Source organism: Ambystoma mexicanum, chromosome 13, assembly GCF_040938575.1.
Source record: "Ambystoma mexicanum isolate Mex_15411 chromosome 13, UKY_AmexF1_1, whole genome shotgun sequence".
Classification (NCBI taxonomy): Eukaryota; Metazoa; Chordata; class Amphibia; order Caudata; family Ambystomatidae; genus Ambystoma; species Ambystoma mexicanum.
Window position 1 is genome coordinate 611,017,050 of NC_090938.1, and position 22,052 is coordinate 611,039,101.

The 22,052-nt window shown below is 44.2% G+C and overlaps 1 protein-coding gene across 2 annotated transcripts in view; it reads left to right on the forward strand.

Moving 5' to 3' along the window:
* The window catches only part of KAT2A (lysine acetyltransferase 2A), a 288,388-nt gene that overhangs the window by 56,214 nt on the left and 210,122 nt on the right, over positions 1 to 22,052 (forward strand). For both annotated transcript variants that reach the window (XM_069634476.1, XM_069634477.1), the window contains exon 2: positions 6,119 to 6,242. In XM_069634476.1, coding sequence (XP_069490577.1) covers positions 6,119 to 6,242 — 124 coding nt within the window. The remainder of the gene's footprint in view (positions 1 to 6,118; positions 6,243 to 22,052) is intronic.

The window sequence follows — 22,052 nt, forward strand, 5'->3', positions numbered from 1 at the left end:
ATCTGTAAACATAGAACGGTAACTAGGGGCCTTAATTCAGACAATGAATTCCATGTATTTATTTGAATCAGGATGTTTAGTCAGATTTTCTGTTTCTAGCTAGATTGTTACATACGTGGTATAGTAACAGCTGGCGAATGGCTTGTACTTACTGTCATGGTATATTGCAATGGCAATTCATATTGTACTCATTGCAAATGCTTGGATCTTGATAATTTGGCGTTTCTACCTAGTTGAACAATGGACTTTAAATGATAATAATGTGTAACTGATAAAATCTACCTGCCAGTGATCTGTTGCAGTCATACAGTGCTACTGCTTATTACCGCTTAAAAAGTAATGGAAACGGGGACAAGTGGTTCTGGCATCTGCGGTGCCCCATGCTTGTCTGTTAATGTGAGTCCCTGCTAATACCAGCAGTAAGATTATTAGTGCATTGCGCGCAACATGTTCAATTATCTGTTGTTTTTTGGCAAATTATATCTCCTTTAATAATGCTTTGGTAATTCTTAAATGTGTAATTGCAACTATAATAAGTTAATTCATATGCCTCTCGATGGTAATGTACGGTTTGGCTTTGGATACTGCATATGTAGGTGGATGCTTAATAGACATCCTCACCCAAGATGGCGGTACGAGCATCACAAAGCTGTACCTTGCAGCTAACGCGGCAGCGGTACCATATAACAAGGACAGACGCGCAATGTGCTCTCCCGAAGACAGTCAGATGCCGAGACGCAGGTAAAACTGAGCGCTACTAATTGCTGATAATGGAAGCAATTGGGACCCTAATACTAATTCGTGGCCATTATCTTGCTCTTTATCCATATAATTATGCGTGGATGCGAACTTGCAATCAACCACGTAAATCCTTCACATAAGCGTTTTTTTGGACATGCTGCAGTTAATTAAATCAATGTGAAATTACAAAATCAGCACCTGGTAATTCCTTAGTGCAATGTTTAACAATTCTTCTTTTCTCTGCCGAATATCCAGTTTAGTTACAATTGAAACAAATTTTGCAACTTTTCCCTTTCTTTTTTTCTCACGTTATAGAATTAAGTTATTCAGTTTATAAAATTGTTTAAGCAACCTAAGTTGTAAGTGAATACCAAATTAGATATATATAGTTAATCCTGACATGTAGCAATAATTAAAACCATGTGGTAAGGTGCAATAATAAATTACTTACTCTTAGTGTCCTTAACAGAACAGACCAGAATATTTGGTAAATATACAATATCTTTCCTAAATTCAGGTGCAAATGTGGTCGCACTGTAGATTATGACCGTGGTTACTTATATGCCTCCCATCGCTAACAGACGGTTATTTTTACTTTTGCTTTTTCGGTTCTGGACTTTCCTCATGCCACAACTTCAATTCGTAACACGCATGGTTAATTTCCTTTATTATCTAACAAATATGCTGAACTAATGTATGCTTTGTCCTGGACTATATATAATGGTTTATTAACATTTAACCATGACTGTATGCAATTGGAACATGTTTTGGAACCCCTAATGCTACCTTAGTTTGGTCTATCCCAAATTCTTATGGGAATGTATATAACTGTCTATAACTATTTTGATCAACTGCAAACTAAAATGTCTTAAATGTATCCGCCTCAAAGGAAGAGCCAAGCTTGAAACACGTGTCAGGCTGAATTGAAGAATAATTAAATATTGTGCAACTGTACACTTTGAATTATATGGTCTGGCGCAATGTAATTGTTTACAACCATCTCAGTAGATTCTGCAATATCTCATATAGTGCAGAAACTCCAAAACATCTTACTTGAATGAACCGAATTGAGAGTAGAAAGACTGCTACATCTTGAGTCATTTGGCATTACACAAAGAGAGGTCTTTGGACGTATGGTGGGAGCACTTTATACTGGACGGAACATGCGATTTACCTGCACTGGTATAATGTTTTTGGATAGCCTTCTAAAGAAACAAGAACACAGTTGTTCTGAAATGAATAAAAAAAAAAGAGTTTGACTATGTCAACCAAAACAAATCAAAGTTGATACCAAAGTTCTGGTCGCTCCGAAATAATAATTGAGGATTATTTTGTATGATTTATGATTGACTGAGATGAAAATGTTACTGGTCAATAGAGATTGAGAACAATTGGGCACACCACGGTCATCAAGGTGGTGGTGTTGCTGAGATTTCTCTCTATTTGAATATTTTGCTTTATCTCCCATTCGTTTTTTTTTTTTTTTTTGCCAGCTTCAGGGGATCCTTACGGAATTTCTATGGGCCAGTAAACAGGCCAGGGTCAAATGGGATATGCCATCATAGCTCCTTGCCAAGGGTTGGTGTTTCCGAACTTTGAGAGGTACTATCTGGCAGTACAGGCACTTTCTTTTATCCTTTTGGTATACTGTACAGTCAGACCACACATTCAAACAGAGAGAGTCTGTGGCTGTTCTGTTGCAGATGGCCATTCTGGCTGGAATTAAACATTAGCCTAGCGCAGTGAATGCGATATCCCGTGTTTGTGAATCCTGGTATAAGCTAGTGGCTAAATTAGGAGTCCTCTACTTAGGAGTAGTCCTCTACTCGCAGTAGATGTGGGAGGGGGAATCGCGCATGAGTAGATATACGTACATTTAGTAAATAAGCTTGCAATTGCTAAAGTTGGGAAGTATTGTCAATGGAGGCTTTCAGGGAAAAGAGGGGGTGGTCACCGCCTCTGGACATCATGTACTTTTGTATCGGTAACACATTTAAAGTGCGATTCTCTTCCTTTACACTACAACCGAAGACGATTGTGCTCTTGCATGATATACTTGATGCACGAGGTGAAGGGGGATTGGCATCACGGATATATTATGTTGGATATTCTGTGTGGGGGTGATGCACCCAAGAGAATGTGGTAGAATCGGCTGGGGAAGGAGATCCCGGATGGTGATTGAACATATATAATGGGTCAAGTGCTTCACTGCTGGCTCACTATGCAAATTGGGCCACTGAAATCTGTACTCCTATGATAACTTGGAATATTAGGACCTTGCTGTGCTGACTGGGTATAGTGTAACCTGTGCTTGGTGCTGTTGAGTCCTTGTTGTCCTGTAACTAGATATACTGGTATCTGTCCTCCATAGGCTCGCTAACTGTGCATAGCGGCAGTGTTGTACTGTACTATAAAGGCCCACTGGAATCTATCTGGAAATTCTTGAAACTAGACTCGCTGTAATAACTGAATATGCTGGAATCTATATTTATGGCACGAACTGACATACTGGGATGTCTCTGTTCTAACTGGGTATCCTTTACTCGGGCTGCACTATATTAAGTGAGCATTCTGGGACCTGCCCTTAATGTTGTTGGGAAGCGTTGTGGCGATTGTCCTAGGCCCCCGAGAGGTTGCAAATGCGGCAGAGGCCCAAGAATGTGCTGTAAATGCTTGGGGAGGCTACGGAGGGGTCGGGACAGGGGGGGGCACCAATAGAAGCTGTGTTTTGGGTAGGTTATTTTGGGACTGGGTGTAGATGGCACTAGAAAATGAAACGCCATGTTAGAAAAGAGCAGCCATCTTGAAATCGTGGCTTGGCGCTACACTGTAACCTGGATAGGCAAGGGCACAGACCATAGAGATATGCGTGTGAATGTAAGAACGAGTTGCAGCCTGGGCAGCAGTGGGGGAAAAGCCAACCTGCAGGGATTCTTAAACCTTTAATTGTCTCCTACTATTAGCACGTGTAACCCAGAAAGAATGCACCCTGCAAGGCCATGAGGGGGCCAAGAGCTCCATGGGCACAGCTATCTCACAGGAAGGTGGGCACAAGACTGACTTACCCTCACCCAAACCTTAAGATATAGTGTCCAGACGCTCTCTCACAAGACCCTAGCGTTCCAGAGTACCAGACAGCCTAAGACCACCGACCATAAACCTGTTAGAACACCCATTTCTCAGAATGATCATAGCAGAATATCATGGGCGCGTTTGATTTGTGCTGCAAGGTGGGCAAAGTAACACATTTAATTCCAGGGTGGGAAGAGTTGTAACAACGCTGATGTGTCTGGAATCGAGCTGGGGTTTGTAAAATAGTGTAACCTCGGAAGTATCCTCTGCGCCCATGTCTTCAGTACCAGGTGCACATTAGGTTACTGATGGGGATGCTGTGATTTGTGCTTTTGAATTGGCTATTGGGGACTGCTAGGCCTATGGCGTGCAAGGAAGAACCCCACGTGGAAGATGGACAGGAGATGCTGGGACCAATCACCTGGCATTCCGTATGGAGCAGGCTGCCTATGTATAGGGTCTAGGGTCGCACCAACCAGCGATGTGTAACCTATGCAGCTGTGACGTTCCTAGCCTTTATAAACTAACGTCATTGTTGATTTTGTCAGAGCGTTCCTTTTCTGGTTTGTTTTGTTTTTTTGGAAATAAAGCTTTGCTCTGCATTCAAGAGGTGTCCTGGGCATTATTCCCGAGTGAGTTTTATGTTTTTTTTTTTTTTCTGGTGTGAGCATTGAGGGGCTTCTCTACAGTGTGCAAATGGGTCCATGGAATATCTTAATGGTAACCTGACATACTGTATTTTGCTATACTGTGATGACTGGGCATATTTTAATCTAGCCTTACAGTGGTAATAGAGCATTTTGTGGTAACCGGGAACACTGGAAAGCTTACATTTTGTGTGAACTAGGTAATATAGGAATCTCGCTATTACTGTGCTGAGCATTGTGATGATTTGTCCTCGTGAACTACTTGGGCTGTTGTGATGTTTGGCCTCTGGGCTACCTTGGTTTCTGTTATGTTTGGCCTTGCTTTGACAGCTGGCCAGGCCATACGTGAATTGGCACTACTGTGCCAACCTGCCATGTATACGTTTGCCCATACTGTGCAACTGTATATTTTGAATGCTTCTTTGCTGTTCTAATTGCAATCGCTAGAATCTTGCATTACAACTCTTGTGGCTTCTCGGCTTATGCTAAAAAGGAAAACTTTAATTGGACAACCCGTTTCCACATTCCTGTAATAAGTGGCTTTAACAGACTTTGGCACTGCTGTACAAACTGGGAGCAATGAAAACTGCCGGTATTGTGCTATTGGGGGATTCTGGCATATAGTTCTACAGCCATAGCTGAAAGTAATGGCATCTGGCCTTTCTGTACTTATTGAGCATAATTCTTTCTGGTGCTACTATATTGACTGGATATATAATCGATCCCTAGTATATATACACTATTTGGCATACTGGAACCAGACACTGCTTTGCGGAATGAGTAATCTGGTGTCGTGCACTGCGGGCATAATAGAATCTAGCCTTACTCTGCCATATGTTTGTTGAAATAAGTCCTTATTTTGCTAGCTGGGCATAAACGAAACTGCATGGCTGTGCTAATTCGACATCATTTTGCACTGTTGTGTTAAGTGAGCAAAATGGAATCTAGTAGAACTACTTTGCAAACTAGTCTTAATTGAACCTGGCTATGTCTCACGAACAAGCCATATTGCTTACAACTTTCTGAATAGCTAGGCATTGGATGTGAATGGTTTGAATACCTAGGGTATTAATGGTGGCAGTCCTTGGGCTGCCAATAACATAACCTGGGCATTGATACCTAGGAATCTGATGGCAAAACCGGATATTTGATGGCAATATCCACCGTATGATGTCATTAACCAAGTGTATCTTGCCTGTATCCAATAAATGATGGCTGATAACTGCATTATTTGACAAATTGTGTAAATACCACGTCCTAAGCCTCTAATGGCAATACCTGATATCCTATACAATTCCTCTAAATCAGTAATAACTATTGTATTGGTCAGTGCTTGTTTTATAGATGAGGCTGCAGCTGTTTCTTTTCCTGGTGGTTGGTGCTCATCCTGCACAGGAGGCATATCTTTGGTCCACATGACAGTGGGTTGGTATTTGCTTAATCCTGTTTTCCTGTCTAAATATTTTACTGCATCAAATCTGAACTAAACGCCAATGAGTTCTTGTCTGTGATGTCTGGGCAGGTGCAAGCCGGCCTCCTCTAAAGCAGGTTCTGTATGGCAGGTTTTAAGAAAAAGTGGCAGTTTGATTCAAGTGTGATGCAGCACATTTACAATTAAATTCATGTTACGTTGTTTGCTGTTCCTCTTTTGTCCCAAGGCCAATGAATCGTGCAAGTGCAATGGCTGGAAGAACCCGAATCCGCCGACCGCCCCGAGGATGGACCTGCAGCAACCTGCCACCAGTCTCACCGAGCCTTGCCGCAGCTGCGGACATGCACTTGGTAAGCTTGCAACGCCTTTCTTCTTGGCTGCCAGTGGCTGATGACACATTCCTTGTGCTTATATTGCAGTGTATTTGAAGTTATGCGTGTTCTGGAGACATTATTTTCATTTTGTGCTATTCCACAAACTTGAAGGTATACGTTTTACAGTTGAAGTTATGTAAAACACAGTACTGACGAGAGTTGACCACCGGAAAGAGTGGTGGTATTTTGACAATGTTGTTGAGATGTGATGGAAGCAATTCTTTCAAAAAGAAACATTCTACTGGCTGTCTTTGGCGGGGGTGGGTGGCTTGGAGGGGTGAGGGCTGTTGAGATCATGTTTTAAACCTGTGTCCATAGAGACAGGTAATCATTGAGCATCAACACCTTCGTTATTGCTGGCATTTGAATGGTTGCATATCCAAATACTGAATGTATGTAATTGACATGTTTTTCAGTTGATATACATGCTTTAGATGTGAGCATCTAAGTCCTAAACTGTTGAGGGGTCTTAAACAGTCACCTGCCCCGGCTGGTTTGACACATTGACACATTCATTGCCTTATCTGTGAAGAGACTAAGATGCTTCTCGATCTTCTGCTCCCTCCGCCCCATACTCTCCTCCCTCGCTCCCATTGCACCAGATGAGATCTCTAGAACTGCCCACTCGATGAAAGTCTGCTCTGAACAGGTGCTACCCTGCTCCTCCAGGAAACCATCAAGGGCAACATCGACACTCTCGCTCTGTTCTGCAACCACTCTTTTGCCACATGCACTTTCACTCGAACCCCTCAAGCACTCTCCAGTACACCCTCTCTCCTAAAAAAGCTGTCTACTGACCCCGCTTACCTGGCTAACTATCGACCTATCTACATCACCCCCTTGTTGGGCAAACTCGTGGAGAAGCTGGTCATCCCCCCAAATCACCATCCACACTGAATTGCCGCTGAATCGCTCTCATGAATACCCGAGAAGACCTACACTCTTATCTGGACTCTTTACACTCCTTCTGTTCTGATCCTCCTCACTCTTTCCTCTCCTTTTGACACTGCCATCCACTCCATCCTCATAAACCGCCTCCGTGATGCCCTGGGGATCATGGACAGGGCACTGGCGTGGCTTAACCTCTTTCCTCTCTAACAGACCCTCCCAAGTGCAAATGGGTCCTTTTCTCTCCTCCGCCTCACTCTCTACCTGCGGTGTCCCTCTGGGCTCTATCCTATCACCGTGGGTCTTCAACATCTACCTGGCCCACCTGAACACCACCTACTCCCCTCACTTTCAGTGTTATGCAGACGACACTCGGCTCTTTGCAGCTGCCTTCCCTTAAAACCACCAACTCCTCTTCCTCCCCATACCTGACTGCTATTCAGGCATGGTGCTCTGCCAATGATCTGTGCCTCAATGCCGGCAAGACAGAGCAGATCCTCATTGGGATGCCTGCTCCTGGCTTCCCCTTCACTTTCTGTTCAGACTCCTTGGCTCCCCTCTCCTCACCCACTTGTGAGGCAAAAAAATTTGGGATAATCTTTGACTCCTCCTTCTCTCCACACATCAAGGACCTTGCCAAAACAGTTCAATTGTCAGCTTCATCTCCTCTGGGGCATTCCACCTTTCCTCACCTTCCCCCAGAAGTTCTCTCTAGGCTTGACTACTGCAATAGACCCTTCCTCTTTCCTCCCTTCGCCCCTCCAACATATTTAGAAATGGACTGCAAGACTTCTCCTTTGCCTCAAGCCCAGGGACTGCATCACTCCAGCCCTAAAATCTCTCCACTGGCTCACCGTGACTGCAAGGATCAAATTCCAGACTCTCAGCATCATCCACAAAGCTGTCTGGGGCCTGGGACCCAGCGTTATCTCCCGAAATATCTCATAGCCAGAGCACTTCGGTCTTCTGGCGTCAACTCTGCAAGTCAAATGTTTCTCAAAGCAGAGAGTAGGTAGGAGATGGATCCCTCTCCCCTGCTGGTGCTTCCGTCTGGAAACAGCCTTCCCCCCCTCAGACTCCAACCGGATCTTCTTTAGTTCCGTAAACTTCGCAAGACCTTCCTTTTCACCTCTTCCTTCACTCTCCCCCTCCGGTGCGAACTCTCCCATCTGCCGCTGGACTGGGGCCTACTCCCTTTGAAGTCCTACAAGGGACAGACCTGTCTCTCCCCCAACCCCCAGTATCATCTGACAGCACTTGCCCCTGAGCTCCCTTTCCTGGACTATCCCAATGTAGTCCTCTTGTCCACTGCACTCCTCCTCCCCTCTTTCCGCTGCCACTTTGCCACCTGTCCAAACAGCACTTGCCTGCCACCACCCATGGGGGCACCCCACTTCTGCACTTCTCCCTCTTTCCGCTCCCCCTTGCACTTTCACTTCGTTCATGCATTTGCACATTAGGATTGTCACAAGACCAATATAACTGTTTCTTTGTTTGTATTCTTATGATTTCCCATATCCCCCACAATCCTCTTGTTTGTCTTGTGGCATCTGGAAACACCGGTGTATAGGCATCATACAAATGTCCAATAAATAAAGTGTCTCGGGGTTAGGATGTCCCAAAGACAGAACTTTTTTCTGTGCAAGCAACCTTGTTCGCCCCACTGCTAAATGGCTGTAATTTCCCTATGCAAAAGACCTGGGGAATTCAGCTTGCTGTATCCAGTGTTCTGCTCTAGAAGGTTCCCTTGTGTTGAAATTCGGTACGTAGTCGCACAGCTAATTTAAAAAAAAAAATGTTATTCCTGGGAGGGATTAGGGATGCGGGTGTTTAAATTGGCGAGGAAAGCTTGATCTTTTTGCAATGTTTCCTCATCCAATGGTCACATAAGCCTCAGCAGGTTATGGTAATCTGAGTTTCCACACCACCCCTCTCCCTCTTCTGCCAACACACAGATGCTGATTTGGTTCAAGTGTACAATGTATCTATTTGAGAGAGAGTAAGAGATAGCCTTACACTACACACAAAACCCCACCCCAGGCCCATTTGTTGGTGCATCATTAGCCAAGCTATGATTAGGCTCTCCACCTTAACCCCGTTCCACTATCCCGCGTCAGCAGCTAATCCAATCCAAAGCATTGTAGTCCTTCAGATCCTGGTGCTCTTCCCTATGGATAACAACATACTGACTAGTTTCTCTACCAAACCTATAGAAAGCAGATTGGCACTCGGGGACTGGGTACTTCCAACCTTCACCCAACAACACCACAGGTTCTGTGTGTGCCTTTCCCACTAATGTACACCACCCCCCTTTTTTTTCATCTTACAGAGCCAAGGCAGCAAGACCACCAATGGTGGCAGACATGCACTACACAAGTCTACTTGCATTACATTAACTTCAATGGAGTCTCCTAATTTGGATTCTGACTGAGATGTTATGGTGAGGTCTGTGTAGCCTCACTCCCCTTTTCAACTTGCATTGTTCAGTGTGCACCGTCAGCGTTTACCAGTGCAGAAAGAGCTGCCCCATTTCCTCCCTTCCCCCCCCTAACCCCATCTTCTATCTTCTATGGAAGCACCAACCACCTTAAATGGAATGCTGCAGGGACATATTGTGTCCCCTTTCCTTTTCTATAAATGCATTTTATTTTCAACCCAAAGAGGAGGATCTGGAGAAATTCTTACTCGACCACTGGAGTCCACTAGCCCACTCTGACGGACAGAGGGCTGCTGCTACAGTCATTGGTGATGCCAAAAACTGTAACACAGCTCTGGGAAACCTCTGGAAGAGGTGCCTCCTTGCCTTGTACTGGCACAACCACTACAGAGTCCTGCTACATTTAAAAACAATTGGTTTGAAATTTCATTAAATTATGCCTTTTGAAAGGTTTTTCATTTGATCTCATATCGTCACCTTTTTGAATATTTGGCAAAATGTTCTAAGTGCAAGTATGCTTGAGTAACTCTACAAATACATTTTTTCAAAACTGCAACAGGAATGCATTCTTTGGCTGTGTTTACTTGGTAATCACAGAGACAAGTGTTTGTTAAATAAGGTCAGACTTCGGATTCGTAGCTAACCAGATCTGGCTGGATATATGAATGGGTGTCTGGGATTCACTTCTAAATCCTCATCACAAGTGTTCGTCCAGGAAGACATGACTTTCGCAGCCATCCCTGATTAGGTGGCTGCAAATGTTTTAATGATTCAGAGGTTAGATATGCATGCAGTCCTGAGAACTGTAAGAACAGGGCAGCTGCACCAATTCTTTGTTAATCACAGGGAGTCCTCTGAAGCACCTGGAAGAAGCACTTACCCAAGACAGTGGCTACGGTCCTTAACAGTACAATCAGACTTCTGCTGAGTCCTGTGCACACCAGATCCTATTTAAGGACCAGACGAAGGCACATCGTAGCTCCCTTTCCTTGACTCAGCAGGCCCATTCAAGGTTTCTACCTCCAAGGCTCTGGCTTCGATTTGAACAGCAGTTTCTAGTCCTTTGACTGGATTGTATTCCGCTCTCAAAGGCCCATCATTGAATAGAGACTGGAACCATCTATTGCTAGGGACCTACTTACTTTAAACTGCTTGGTCCATATTCACACCACTTTGTTCACCTAGGTTGCAACATCCCTGCTACCGGTATAGCTGCACCAAAACACAATATCTTGCCTGTACACTATCTCAAATCCAAGAGCCCTTACAGCTGTACAAAACTACTATTACTAAAGACTGTTTTATGCATACCCACATTTCTGCAGCAGACCACAAGCCCTGGGAACGTTTCTCCATTATTAAATCTGTGTTTTTGTTTTTTCCCAAAAGTATGCCACAAATGCCTACTTGTTGTCTTTCTTTATTTTTGTTTTAGTTGCGCATGCAACATTTCAAATATATCATTTTGACATCATTAAAAACAGGGTAATATATTACATGAAATATAGTCCTAGCTTCTTACATAAATAATTTCATGCCCAGCCTTTTTCAGTTGACAAAGTTTAAAATATAATCTTATCCTCTAAAGAGTCTTAAAATTAAGATTTAGTTGAGAGCGAATTCCCAGTTAGCCGAGCTACCAACTTACTGGAGCATATCCTTTGAACAGTTTTCCGTCGATGTTCAATTTCGCTAGGAATTTGATTGTTAAATTTACGGATATCTTGAATTTTTTTTTTTGTGTTGACTGACTGTTTCAACCTTTCAAATTAATTTCAATTTCATTTAAACGACATTCATACAATCAAATCCATTTAAAATATTACATAATGGTTTCATCAAACAATAAAGTGCAGAAGTATGAAAACAGTTGAAAACGAAAAAAGAAATACAGGTTGGGATCCTCAATAGAAATTGCAATATAAAGACAATATATAAGACAAGGTCCCAATCACATATAAACTCAACAATAGAAATTACACTATAAGAGACCATGTAAAAGACTTGGTCACATCTATAAGGCCGGGTGTTGTACAAGATGGCTCAGTGGACAAGACCACTTTAAACCCTGTTAAACATAACATTGAGCAACATGATGTGCAAGTCATTAATTTGTCATTTTAATAGAATTTCATACAATAGAATTTAAGGCTATTTTGACTAGGACTAGCTTGAGTGAGGTTTGACATAGATATATATATATATATATATATATATATATATATATATATATATATATATATATCTGGTAGATACAATTAAACAGTCCGGATCTATACATCTGAGCATCATCTTGTTGTACCTTCATGATCAGCGTTTGCAAATCTGCCTGCACTGAATTAATTGTCCAGGGTGGATGGAATTGGATCTTTGGCTTATCATCTAAGTGAAGGGTATCCAGGAATTTGATTTTTGCTATTCTAACTGCAGTCAACTTTGTACAAAATAAAAGCTGCATATGGTCTCTGGCAGTATTGATGTAAAATCATCAAAAAGGTGTTTCAAGTAGAGATTGCATTCTTTTGTCAACATGAAATACTCTTGTCAGAAAATGTTGAAGCGTTTCTGTTTATCCTTTTTTACAAAAACGACATATGTTATCACATATGGCAATTAAATTGCACTGGGGCCATTATGTCCTTTTTGTGTGCCATAAATTCAATCTGAACCTTAAATAGGCACTTCTAATATGGGGTGTAGGTGCCTTTCCCCGTTTTACTACGTGTGAGAGAAAAAGAAATGAAGTAACAGGCAAAACCCCTTGTGGGGGAAAGAGGCACTGAGACCCGGCTGCAAGAGTTCAAAGGATGGTTTATTTTTCCAGCTAGGAAATAACCCAAAAAACTCCCACCCTCATTACATCAGTACCAACATTTATATTAAAGTAACTAACAAAAAATATTAAATGGACCCGATTGGCCAGCCGGTGTGGTGCTGTAGGTGTGGGTAGCATCTCTTCCTCCTGGTTGGCTGAGTAGCTGACGGACGTCAAACATCTTGTGCTTCATGCAGGTCAGGGCCTGGTCACTGTGGTCACTACCTAAGCTAGTATTGTTGCATACTAAATGACAAATTATTTCAAACATTTTATGCTAGTTGTCACATTTCTACATAAGTTACACACAATGATTGTCAGTACAATTGGGTCATTTGTGGCTTTAATTGAAGGCCTTGACCTTTATTGTGCATGCAAAAGAATCAGGCTATGTTTTGCATCTTTTTCTAGGTTTCAAATTCATTAGTGCAATTAAAAGCATATATAATAATAAAAATGCTTAACGTTAATAGTGGGTGTGTTGGGTGGGTTTCGCAGCACAGGCGAGGGTCTGGCACTTGAAAGAAATACCTTACAGGGGGTGCAGGGTCAGGATGGTAATAAATTGTTCAAATGGGGGTGGGTGGCTTGCACGTTTATGAGGACGAATCGAGCAGAAAATGCTTAGCTCATCTTGGTTCACATGCCGGGTCTCAAACGAACAGTGATCACAGAGGAAGAAAACTGTAGCATATTGATTGTTGCAACTTTTCTCCAGCTTCAGCGTGAGAATGGAAGCGCAGAGCTTTCCTTCGCAGGGGGAGTGCAAGGGTGGGGGCCAGCCAGCTGCCTGCGCGCCTTGTGTGTGTCTGTCCTTGGCTGCTGCGGTGGAAAGGGGAGTTGAGGAGCTGAGCATTGCTGTACTATCGCATTGAGGCCTGTTTATTCAAGATGGAGTCGAAAAGGGGCACAAAAGATGGATGCCCCGTGTCCTGCTCAGTAGTCCCCTCTATGCAGTAGTCAACCGTAGTTAACTTTACATAAGGGCAAGGGGCAATTCCACTACCGGAGGCACGTGGTCCAAGCTTTGTACTGAGGAGCGTATGACGCGAGGGGGCCTGAGGACCCCTCGCTCCCATACATTCCCCCCTTTCGTTACATCTAAAGTAACAAATTACTTTATCTCGTTCTTTCCGTTCTCCCTTCGGTAGCGCTCAGCTTCAGCCACAGCCTCATCCCAAGCAGGTGTACCCTTTATTGGCATCCATGCTTTACACACACTTCTTAAGCTGTTTCCTCTTCTCGCATATTCTTCTGGGGTGACCATTAAGTTTATCCCACCATCCCCATCTAAATCTATCCATACCTCGTTATACCACAGCACATTTTTCGGTTCTCTAATGGTAGTGTAATGTAGATTATCAACCACGTCCCCATACTGCCTATAGATGGCAGTCATCCTATACTGTGGTGTGGTGTATTCTCCGGTTTGTACTTGGGCATGTATCATGGTAGCCACTGTTGTCTGTCGGCCCACTGTTACCATCCTTGCTGAATTAGGCATATTATTTTCACAGCATCTTAGTCCCAGTTGGCGCACACAGAATATTAAAAGAAGAAAGACTATGATGGGAATGAGTATCTTTGCTGCAATGTTCACCCACAATGGTATCCAGCTGAACAGATCGTCGAACCACGTGTTGTCTACTCGGCCTTCTGCTCTCATTCTTTCTCCTAAATTATGCACTGCTGTTATCACATGTGACAGTGTGTCCCGTTATCAGCATCGGAAATTGGTACGTGCAACACGTCCCCCCCCCCCATTTTATTTACAAACCCCAACGTCCATCGCTGTGATAAGATCTAAGACATATCTGTTTTGCATCGTCATCAGGCGCAGTGCACAAAGCTCTATTTTTATGATGTTGAATCCTTCTTCAGTGTCGTTGGCCAGCTGGATGAGCTCCCAGCGTGTTATCTGCAGCCATTTCGCGTTTGCCCTTGCTTGAACGCCTGGTGCTAGGGACGATGCAAAGAATGTTTCTGCAGATGAGAAAAGCTTATACTGTTGTGGGATTTTAGCAAGGAGTTCTGACGATTTGGCCGAAATATAATTGGATATTTTGCTGCGTGACAACTTGGTTTTCAAAGTTTATTCTGACAATAGTTCGTATGCTGGGGGCTCTGTGATTGTCTCATCGGGCGATGTCGATGGTTCAGCCGATTGCCCTGCTGCCGATGTGGCAGTCGATTGGCCTGCTGTCGATGTGTCAGCCGAAGGCCTTGCTGTAAACTGGACGTGGCTCTCTGGTATCACCATAAGTGCTGAGTGAAGTGTGGCTAGGGCACAAGTGCCCCTCCAGGATGCTGGGAGATGCAGGTAAGCTCATTTGCCACAGATCCAGTATATGTCCATTAATGCAGCAGTGCCTTTTTTCATGACTGGCATTATTAAAGTCTTATTGCACTGCCGCACCGTTCCCATGTTCACCTTCCCTTCTCCATGGAAGCAAAGTTTGTGCGGTATTTCCTTTTGAATCTTTATGGGTCTCTCCAGGGGTGTGACCCATGTCAGCTTGGTGATATGCTGTGTCCAGATGGGGATGCACGTTTCTTTTGCCCATTCGTATGTTTCATCTGGCAGCCCTCGAAGCCCCTCAGGTTTGCATTCAATCGTTTCATCATGCCACTTGTCATCTGCATATCTTGTGCCTTTTATAACGAAAAATGGCTCCTGGAGGCAGATTACTCCTTGTCTGCTGGTGCAAGTTTGTTCGTTTTCCAATTTTTCCATAGTGACTGTATGTGCTTGAAATGTCTTTTATTCTACACAGCATCAGATGAATCAAACATTGGGCCTCAGACAAGGGTACTTCCTGTGGGATTAACATTTTTGGGGTTGCAGTTGCGTGAGGAATAAGTGAGCAAACGTAACAACTTTCGTTACTTGCTTGCTTTGCTGCGGTGCTCATGTCTGAATACCATTTGTTTGATTGATCAGGGTGTCGGGGGTCCTCTATTCTACTGGCCCTAGTGGCATCCCTATTTCTATCTAACATTTCAGCTTGCTCAGCCATTTCGGCGCATTGGCTCATGTTGAACCTACGTGGGCGAGACAAATTCATTAAGCCATATGAAAAGAAACATAATTGCAATTATTCACTCTTTCATTTCTTACTCGGTTAGGAATATAACAATTCCTTTTCATTTCATCATGGAATAAATGAGGAAAAGATAGAAAAAACAACACGATTTATATGAAAAGAAAGGAGAGAGAGGGAGAGAGAAAAACAAAAATATATAAAACCTTTGCATTTCCCATATGCTTTCCCTATCTTAAGTTGCAATTGCCATCATGTCAACCTGTGCCAGTAATGGCATCCACACAGTCTGTTTCATTTTGTGGAGGTGTAACACTGTGTGCCCTTCTTATGTCTGAGAGGTGCACCCAGTATTTCAACCCTGTGACCTTGACTGCAGTTGGAGTGCTGTACACCACTGTATATGGACCATGAAATCTTGGTGAATTCCACCTTCTTACAAAGTTTCCAATACGAATTTGCTCCCCTGGCATTAAAGGCCCCTCTGGGCTGTCTGCATGGAGGTGTCTGTTGCTACATCATCAGTAAATGGTGAAACAATTTGTTTTGCTATGCTGCGTACTGCGCGTGTTAGCTGTGTTAGGTATTCCTTAAACTCTTCTCCCAGCACTGTGGCAGCCCTGTGTGCATCTGACGCCCTCCTAACAGGGGAGAGCGGCGTGTGCATTCTTCTTCCCGTCACGATTTCGTGCTGGCTTAAATGGTGATCCTTGCATGGTTGGTTTCTGAGTTGGAACAGTGCTAGGGGTAGACAATATACCCAATTCTTTTTCAACGTGCTGCATAATTACGATAAATTGCTTTTGAGGAGCGCGTTGATCCTCGCCACAATCCCATTGGCCATTGGATGATAAATCGAACATAGTTTGTTTCACCCCCAGAAGGGAGGTTACTTCTTTAAAGAGGTCATTCACAAAGTGCGTGCCGTTGTCTGAACGGATCACGTTACAGATTCCCCACCGTGAGAATACTTCTCGCACAAGGAACTTGGCAGCACATTTTGCATCAGGATGGGGACAGGGGCCCGCTTCCACCCACCGTGAAAAGGGGCATACCACCACAATCCAGTATCTTGCTCCGTTACATCTTTCTCCCATATCGGCGTAATCGATATGTAGTTCTCTAAATGGACCTGTAGGGCGTGGCAAAGTGTTATGGGTATGGGCTTGGCATTTAACCACCTCTACTACCGATGGTTCTGCTAAAGCTTCTATTAGTTAATTTAGCAATGTGGCATGTTGTACAGGGGACCCGTCTGCTCTTCTGAACCCTCTCCTTCGCCAACGTGATAGCCCTGAGTGAACTGTGGTGGTAACATAAGCTGAATCTGAATATATGGTCACGGCACAACCTTTGGCTGTGTGTAACTCGCTGATTAGCGCAGTCAGCTTGGCTGCTTGTGCAGAGTAATGTGAGGGGAGGCGTTTTTGCACAATCACTTCGTATGTGTCTTCTCCATGCGCACTACCGCCATCCCCACATGTTTTTCTCCTGTCTCTGAATTTATGGATCCTGACCAGTCTATGAAATATATTTCACCTTCTGTAAGGGCGTTTTCGCTTGCTTTGGGAATGTCATCGCCCTCTCCCTCGTATGTGCTACAATTGTGTTCCTGTAAATCCTCAGTTGTGCATGGCTATGTAATGAAGGTAGCTGGGTTCACTGTTTTGCATCTGACCGCATGTACATTTGGACTTGATATTATTATTTCATAAGCAGAGGCTCTGTGTTGTGAGGGTAGATTTTGATCTTTCCAAGATAGCAAATGAGTGTTCCGCTTATAGCGTCACTGAACATCCCATTACGATCGTGGCACCTTTCTCAATGGCGAAGGCTGCTGCAGCGAGGGCCTGTTCGCAAGCGAAATGTCCCTGCATTACTGGGTCCAATATTCCACTGTAGTACGCTAATGGTTTGTGGCCTAGCGATGTCTTTTGTGTCAATACTGCCGTCATCAATGTTCCATTGCTGTGTGAAAACAGGAAAAATTCCCTTTCATAATCTGGATTTGCAAGTACTGGGGCGTCTGAAATAAGGTCTTTTAATCGAGAGAATTCAGCAATTGTCTCCTGTGTCCATTTTTATTGGGGCTCTGTTCTTGTGCTTCTTGTAGTGCTTGTAGCATTGGCCGTGTGTATGCTGCATAATCGAGCATCCATGCTCGGCAATAGTTACATATGCCAAGAAATTTCTGCATGTCCTTCACTGTTTTTGGTATGATAATGTGTCGAATGGCTGCTGCTCTGTCTGGTAATATTCTTTTTCCATATTTAGATATTTGCTGGCCAAGATACACAACATCAGTAAGGCAGTATTGTAATTTTCCTTTGTTCACCTTGTATCCCTTGGCAGCCAATACGTTAAGCAGTGTTATCGAGTCTACTCTACATTCTTCTTCTGTTTTACTACAGACGAGTAAATCATTTACGTACTGTATAATGGTGCTCCCTACATCTATGTTGCCAATGTCTTCTCGTAGTACTCTGTTAAAAATGCTTGGGCTCTCGCAATACCCCTGTGGGAGTCTGCGATGTTCATATCTGTTTCCTAATGTAAAAGCTGTAAGGTACTGCGACTCTGGTGCGAGTGGCACAGAGAAAAAGGCATTTTTCAGATCAAGGACAGTGAAGCAAGTTCTCTTTTGGTATACAGCACAATATTGATGACGGGTTAGGCACTAAAGGGAACTCTTTTTGGATGACGTCATTGAGTGGGCGGAGGTCCTGGACCATTCTCCACGCCCCTCCTTTTGCTTTCTTAATCGGAAAAATCGCTGTGTTGCATGGAGAAGTTGATGGCACTAAAATCCCTTGGCTTAGGAGTGCATTCACTGTTTCTCTAATACCTTCCTCTGCTTCTTTGGATGTTGGGTATTGTTTCACTCTGGGTGGGAGTGCACCTGGTTTCAGTTTTATTTTTATGGGAGTTGCCTCATGCAACAATCCTACATCGTGTGGTCCTGTAGTCCAAATTTCAGGTGCTACCCTGGCCATGTCTTCTTCAAATATTGTCAGTGGGGCCTTTATGTTGGCCATGAGTGGGTTATGTATTTCTCTGTATTGAATCATAATGTCAAATGGTATGCTTATTTCCATTATTATTTCTCCATCCCCTTCGTAGTCCGTAAACAATTCTTCATCAGTAATATCTTTTAGCATTATGTTTGGCTCTATGCATAGCACACTTCTCCACTCGCGTCCTTGCGTGTCCAGGCCTATGACCACAATGCGTTTGTTGGAAACTTGAACTGCCTCAATGTCTATAGACATAATTGTACCTGGCACTACATCTGTTGGTGTGATTGGGCGGAATATGAAATCGGATGGTATTCTCCACTCTTTTTGTGTTATTTCAGGCACTACTCGGGCTAATGCCTGTATTCCATAGACGGACATATCCATGTCAATGGGAATCCCTCTTACTGCAACTTCCTTTGTAATCGTACTTATTAGCAAGAGTGCCCATACGGGGCATACCCCTGGCGTTGAGCACACTATTCCTCTTTCAGTAAAGGCTATGGTCATGTTTAACTTACTGAGTAGGCCTCGTCCCATCAAATTGATTGGCGCGTCTTCGTAATACAATAAGGGTGCACGCACTGTTCCCCCCCCACTGTTACATCAAGATCTTTTGTATAAGGAACTTTTAAAATAGCCCCAGAGAACCCCTGCGTCTCCAAATTTCTTCCCGAGAGCTGAAACCGCCCTTCTGTGAGGCATGATTTTTCTGCTCCAGAGTCTACCATAAAGATAAACTGCTTGTTTCCTATCTCTGCCGCCACTAGTGGTTCCTCATTTGCATTTTGTGTGGTGGATGGGACTGGACACGCAAGTGCTCCCTGTGGGCTGTCCTAGTCTTGGTATCTTTGCTGACCTGGCATTGAAAAAACGTTGTCACCCACGACCGTTACGCCGCAGTATGGGGCACCGTTTGCGGCCGCTGTAAAAAGGTTATTGTTTATGTTCCCTACTGGGTTTTGTCTCGCCATGGGCTGTAGTGCGTTTTGCTGTTGTGGCTGCTGCTGCTGCTGCTGTTGCTGCTGCTGTGGTGGGGCTGGCTGTCTCTGTTGCATTTGGGGGTCATAGCAGTATTGATCCTGTTGTCCCCCCCCCCCCCCCTCCCCATTGGAGCTCCACAAGGGCTACCTGGGTGTGGGCAGCCCCACCCCTGTTCATTGTTCATGGGCTGTTGCTGTTGAAAATACCCTGATGGTCGCATTCTACAATCTTGTGAATAATGTCCCCATCCTCCACAATTCCGACACAACCCTTGTTGTCCTCCCCTTGGTCCTTGCCCACCATACCCTCTGTTTCCCATTCCTCCATATCCTCCCCTTTGCCTGCGGTACCCACCTCTTCCTTGTGCCGGCCTGTTCTGCCACTGCGATCCTTGGCATGGCTGTTCCTCTCCGTTCCACTGTCCCTGATCTTCTCCAACCCACTGTGCTGCTATCCCAACGGGCCTTCCTCCCGCGTTTTCCTCTCCTTCGTTTCCTCTGTCTGCTGCTGTACTGGCAGTAATGGCGGCAACCTTCACTAATTTCGTCTGTACCAATTTTGCTTCGTCAGCCAGCCTCTTTTACGTGACCTCCTTTTCCTTCTCTTTGATCCTCCTCCAGTGGTGTACAATTAAGCTCTGAATTTCAGGCCACCCTTTGGCTTCGATCCCAGTTATTTTGTCCAAGGCCTTCTGCACCTCTTTCGGCAACCCCTTTTTAATGATAAAATAGAATAAAGCTGTTGAGTGATTCCATGCCGTACCAGTTTCACTTCTCCATAAATCTTGCACTCGCAAAATGAATTGCGCAGGATCCTCGTTCTCCTCCATTGTACACTGCATCACTGCATGTAAATCTGGAACGTCTGGAAATGCACGCCGCAATGCATCCCACACTTGTGCTCTAACATTGTTAAATGGTGATCCATCGTGTCGGTCACAGCTCATCGTTACTCCCGGGAACCCTGCCCTTTCCCAGATTGTGTCTGCTTGGTCCCCGATTGCTGAAACTAAGACTTTTTACATCACCTATAGCTAACGGCACACCTGCCGTGTTTTTCTCAAATACATGTATCCACTTACCTGCCCCTCCCATCAGCGGGGGGAGGAGTTTTAACAAGTTGGTTTTGTCCATTTGGGCCCACGGAATGTAATTTGGCCTACCTGCTCCTTTATGTATCAGTGACATTTGTAGTTTTTGTTTTTTTCCCGTTCTGCTTGTCTTCCCTTTTTTCGCTTTACTTACCAATATGTTTCCTATCCTCCCTGTTCGTTGTCTTAATCTACCTTGCCATAATGGTGGCGATAGTGTGTCTGGGTAACGGTGGTTCGGCAGTGGGGAACCCTCTGCGGCAGCTGCCTCTTCGTATTCATCTAAATCGTCCCATATTTCTTCTATTTCTGACTCTAACTCGTTATTATCCTCCCAGTTTTCCTTGTGTTCACTTCCTTGTCTTCCACTCTGGTCTCCATTTTGTTGACTCTCTGGTGTATCTGGGCGTATAATTCTCACTGGCTTGTTATTCAATTGAAACAGGAACTGTCCTGACTGCCACTCTTGTTCTTGCCTCTGTTGTGATGACGTCCCTTGCGATACTATAGACTGCCCTGATAACGAGGCTGCTGGGGTTGCATTGCTTGCTGCCCCGATCGGAGGTGTGAGATCTGCCAGTGACAGCAGGGGTACCTCCCCTCCCCCTGGTAGCATTTGCCCTTTGTCACATAAAGCTCTTAACCGTGTTATTTCCATTTGTGCGTGTGCTAGCTGACGGTTCAAATCCCCTGTTAAACATGCTATATCCATGGGAGGCGCACTCGTGGGGCCATACAGGCCTCCTTTGTCATATGGTGGAGGTTCGGGGGTTGTTGCCCCGCTCTGGGCAGTGGCGGTGGGTGGTATATATAGGGGTTCACTAAACCCTACCGCTGGCCTAGTCATTAAGGGATAGATTTTTGTTACTTCGTTTTCGGTTGTAGTTGTTGAGCATTCCCCTTTTGGTGTCCCACCTACTTATTCAGGGTTTTTCTGCTTTTCTGTCATTCAGTTTGTACCTACCTCTACCGTGGGGGAAACTTCCTCAAACATTCGTCATACATCTAACACTTCTCTCCGGTTCTGTAACCGTTTCCCTTTGTATCGGGCTAGCTTATGTGTTGATACTAAGTCCAATACTCTTTTGTCAAATGATCCTCCTTCTGGCCAAATTGGTGTAACCCCGTCTCTCTTTATCTCAGTGATCCACTGATCGTGATACTTCTGTATCCTGTCGCTATAAAGTGGAAGGTGCTGGCAAATATGTGCCAGTGGTGTTACTCCCCCCATGGCAATGTTTCTTACCGGTGTATTCTAGTACCTTTTGAATCCCTTCCCACCTCTTACTTGGTATATCAGTTACAATATGTAGAAATAATACGTTCTTTATCAATGCTCACAATTACCATATGTCACATTAGCTTTCTGAGATGTGTTACCTGATCACCCCTCACAGTTTTTCTTCTGCTTTACCTTATATCAATTACAAATTACTTGTGTTAAAATACTTTAGCGTGTTCAACAAGACATATACATAAAAGCAGACCAACGAACATATAATCATGCAACATACACA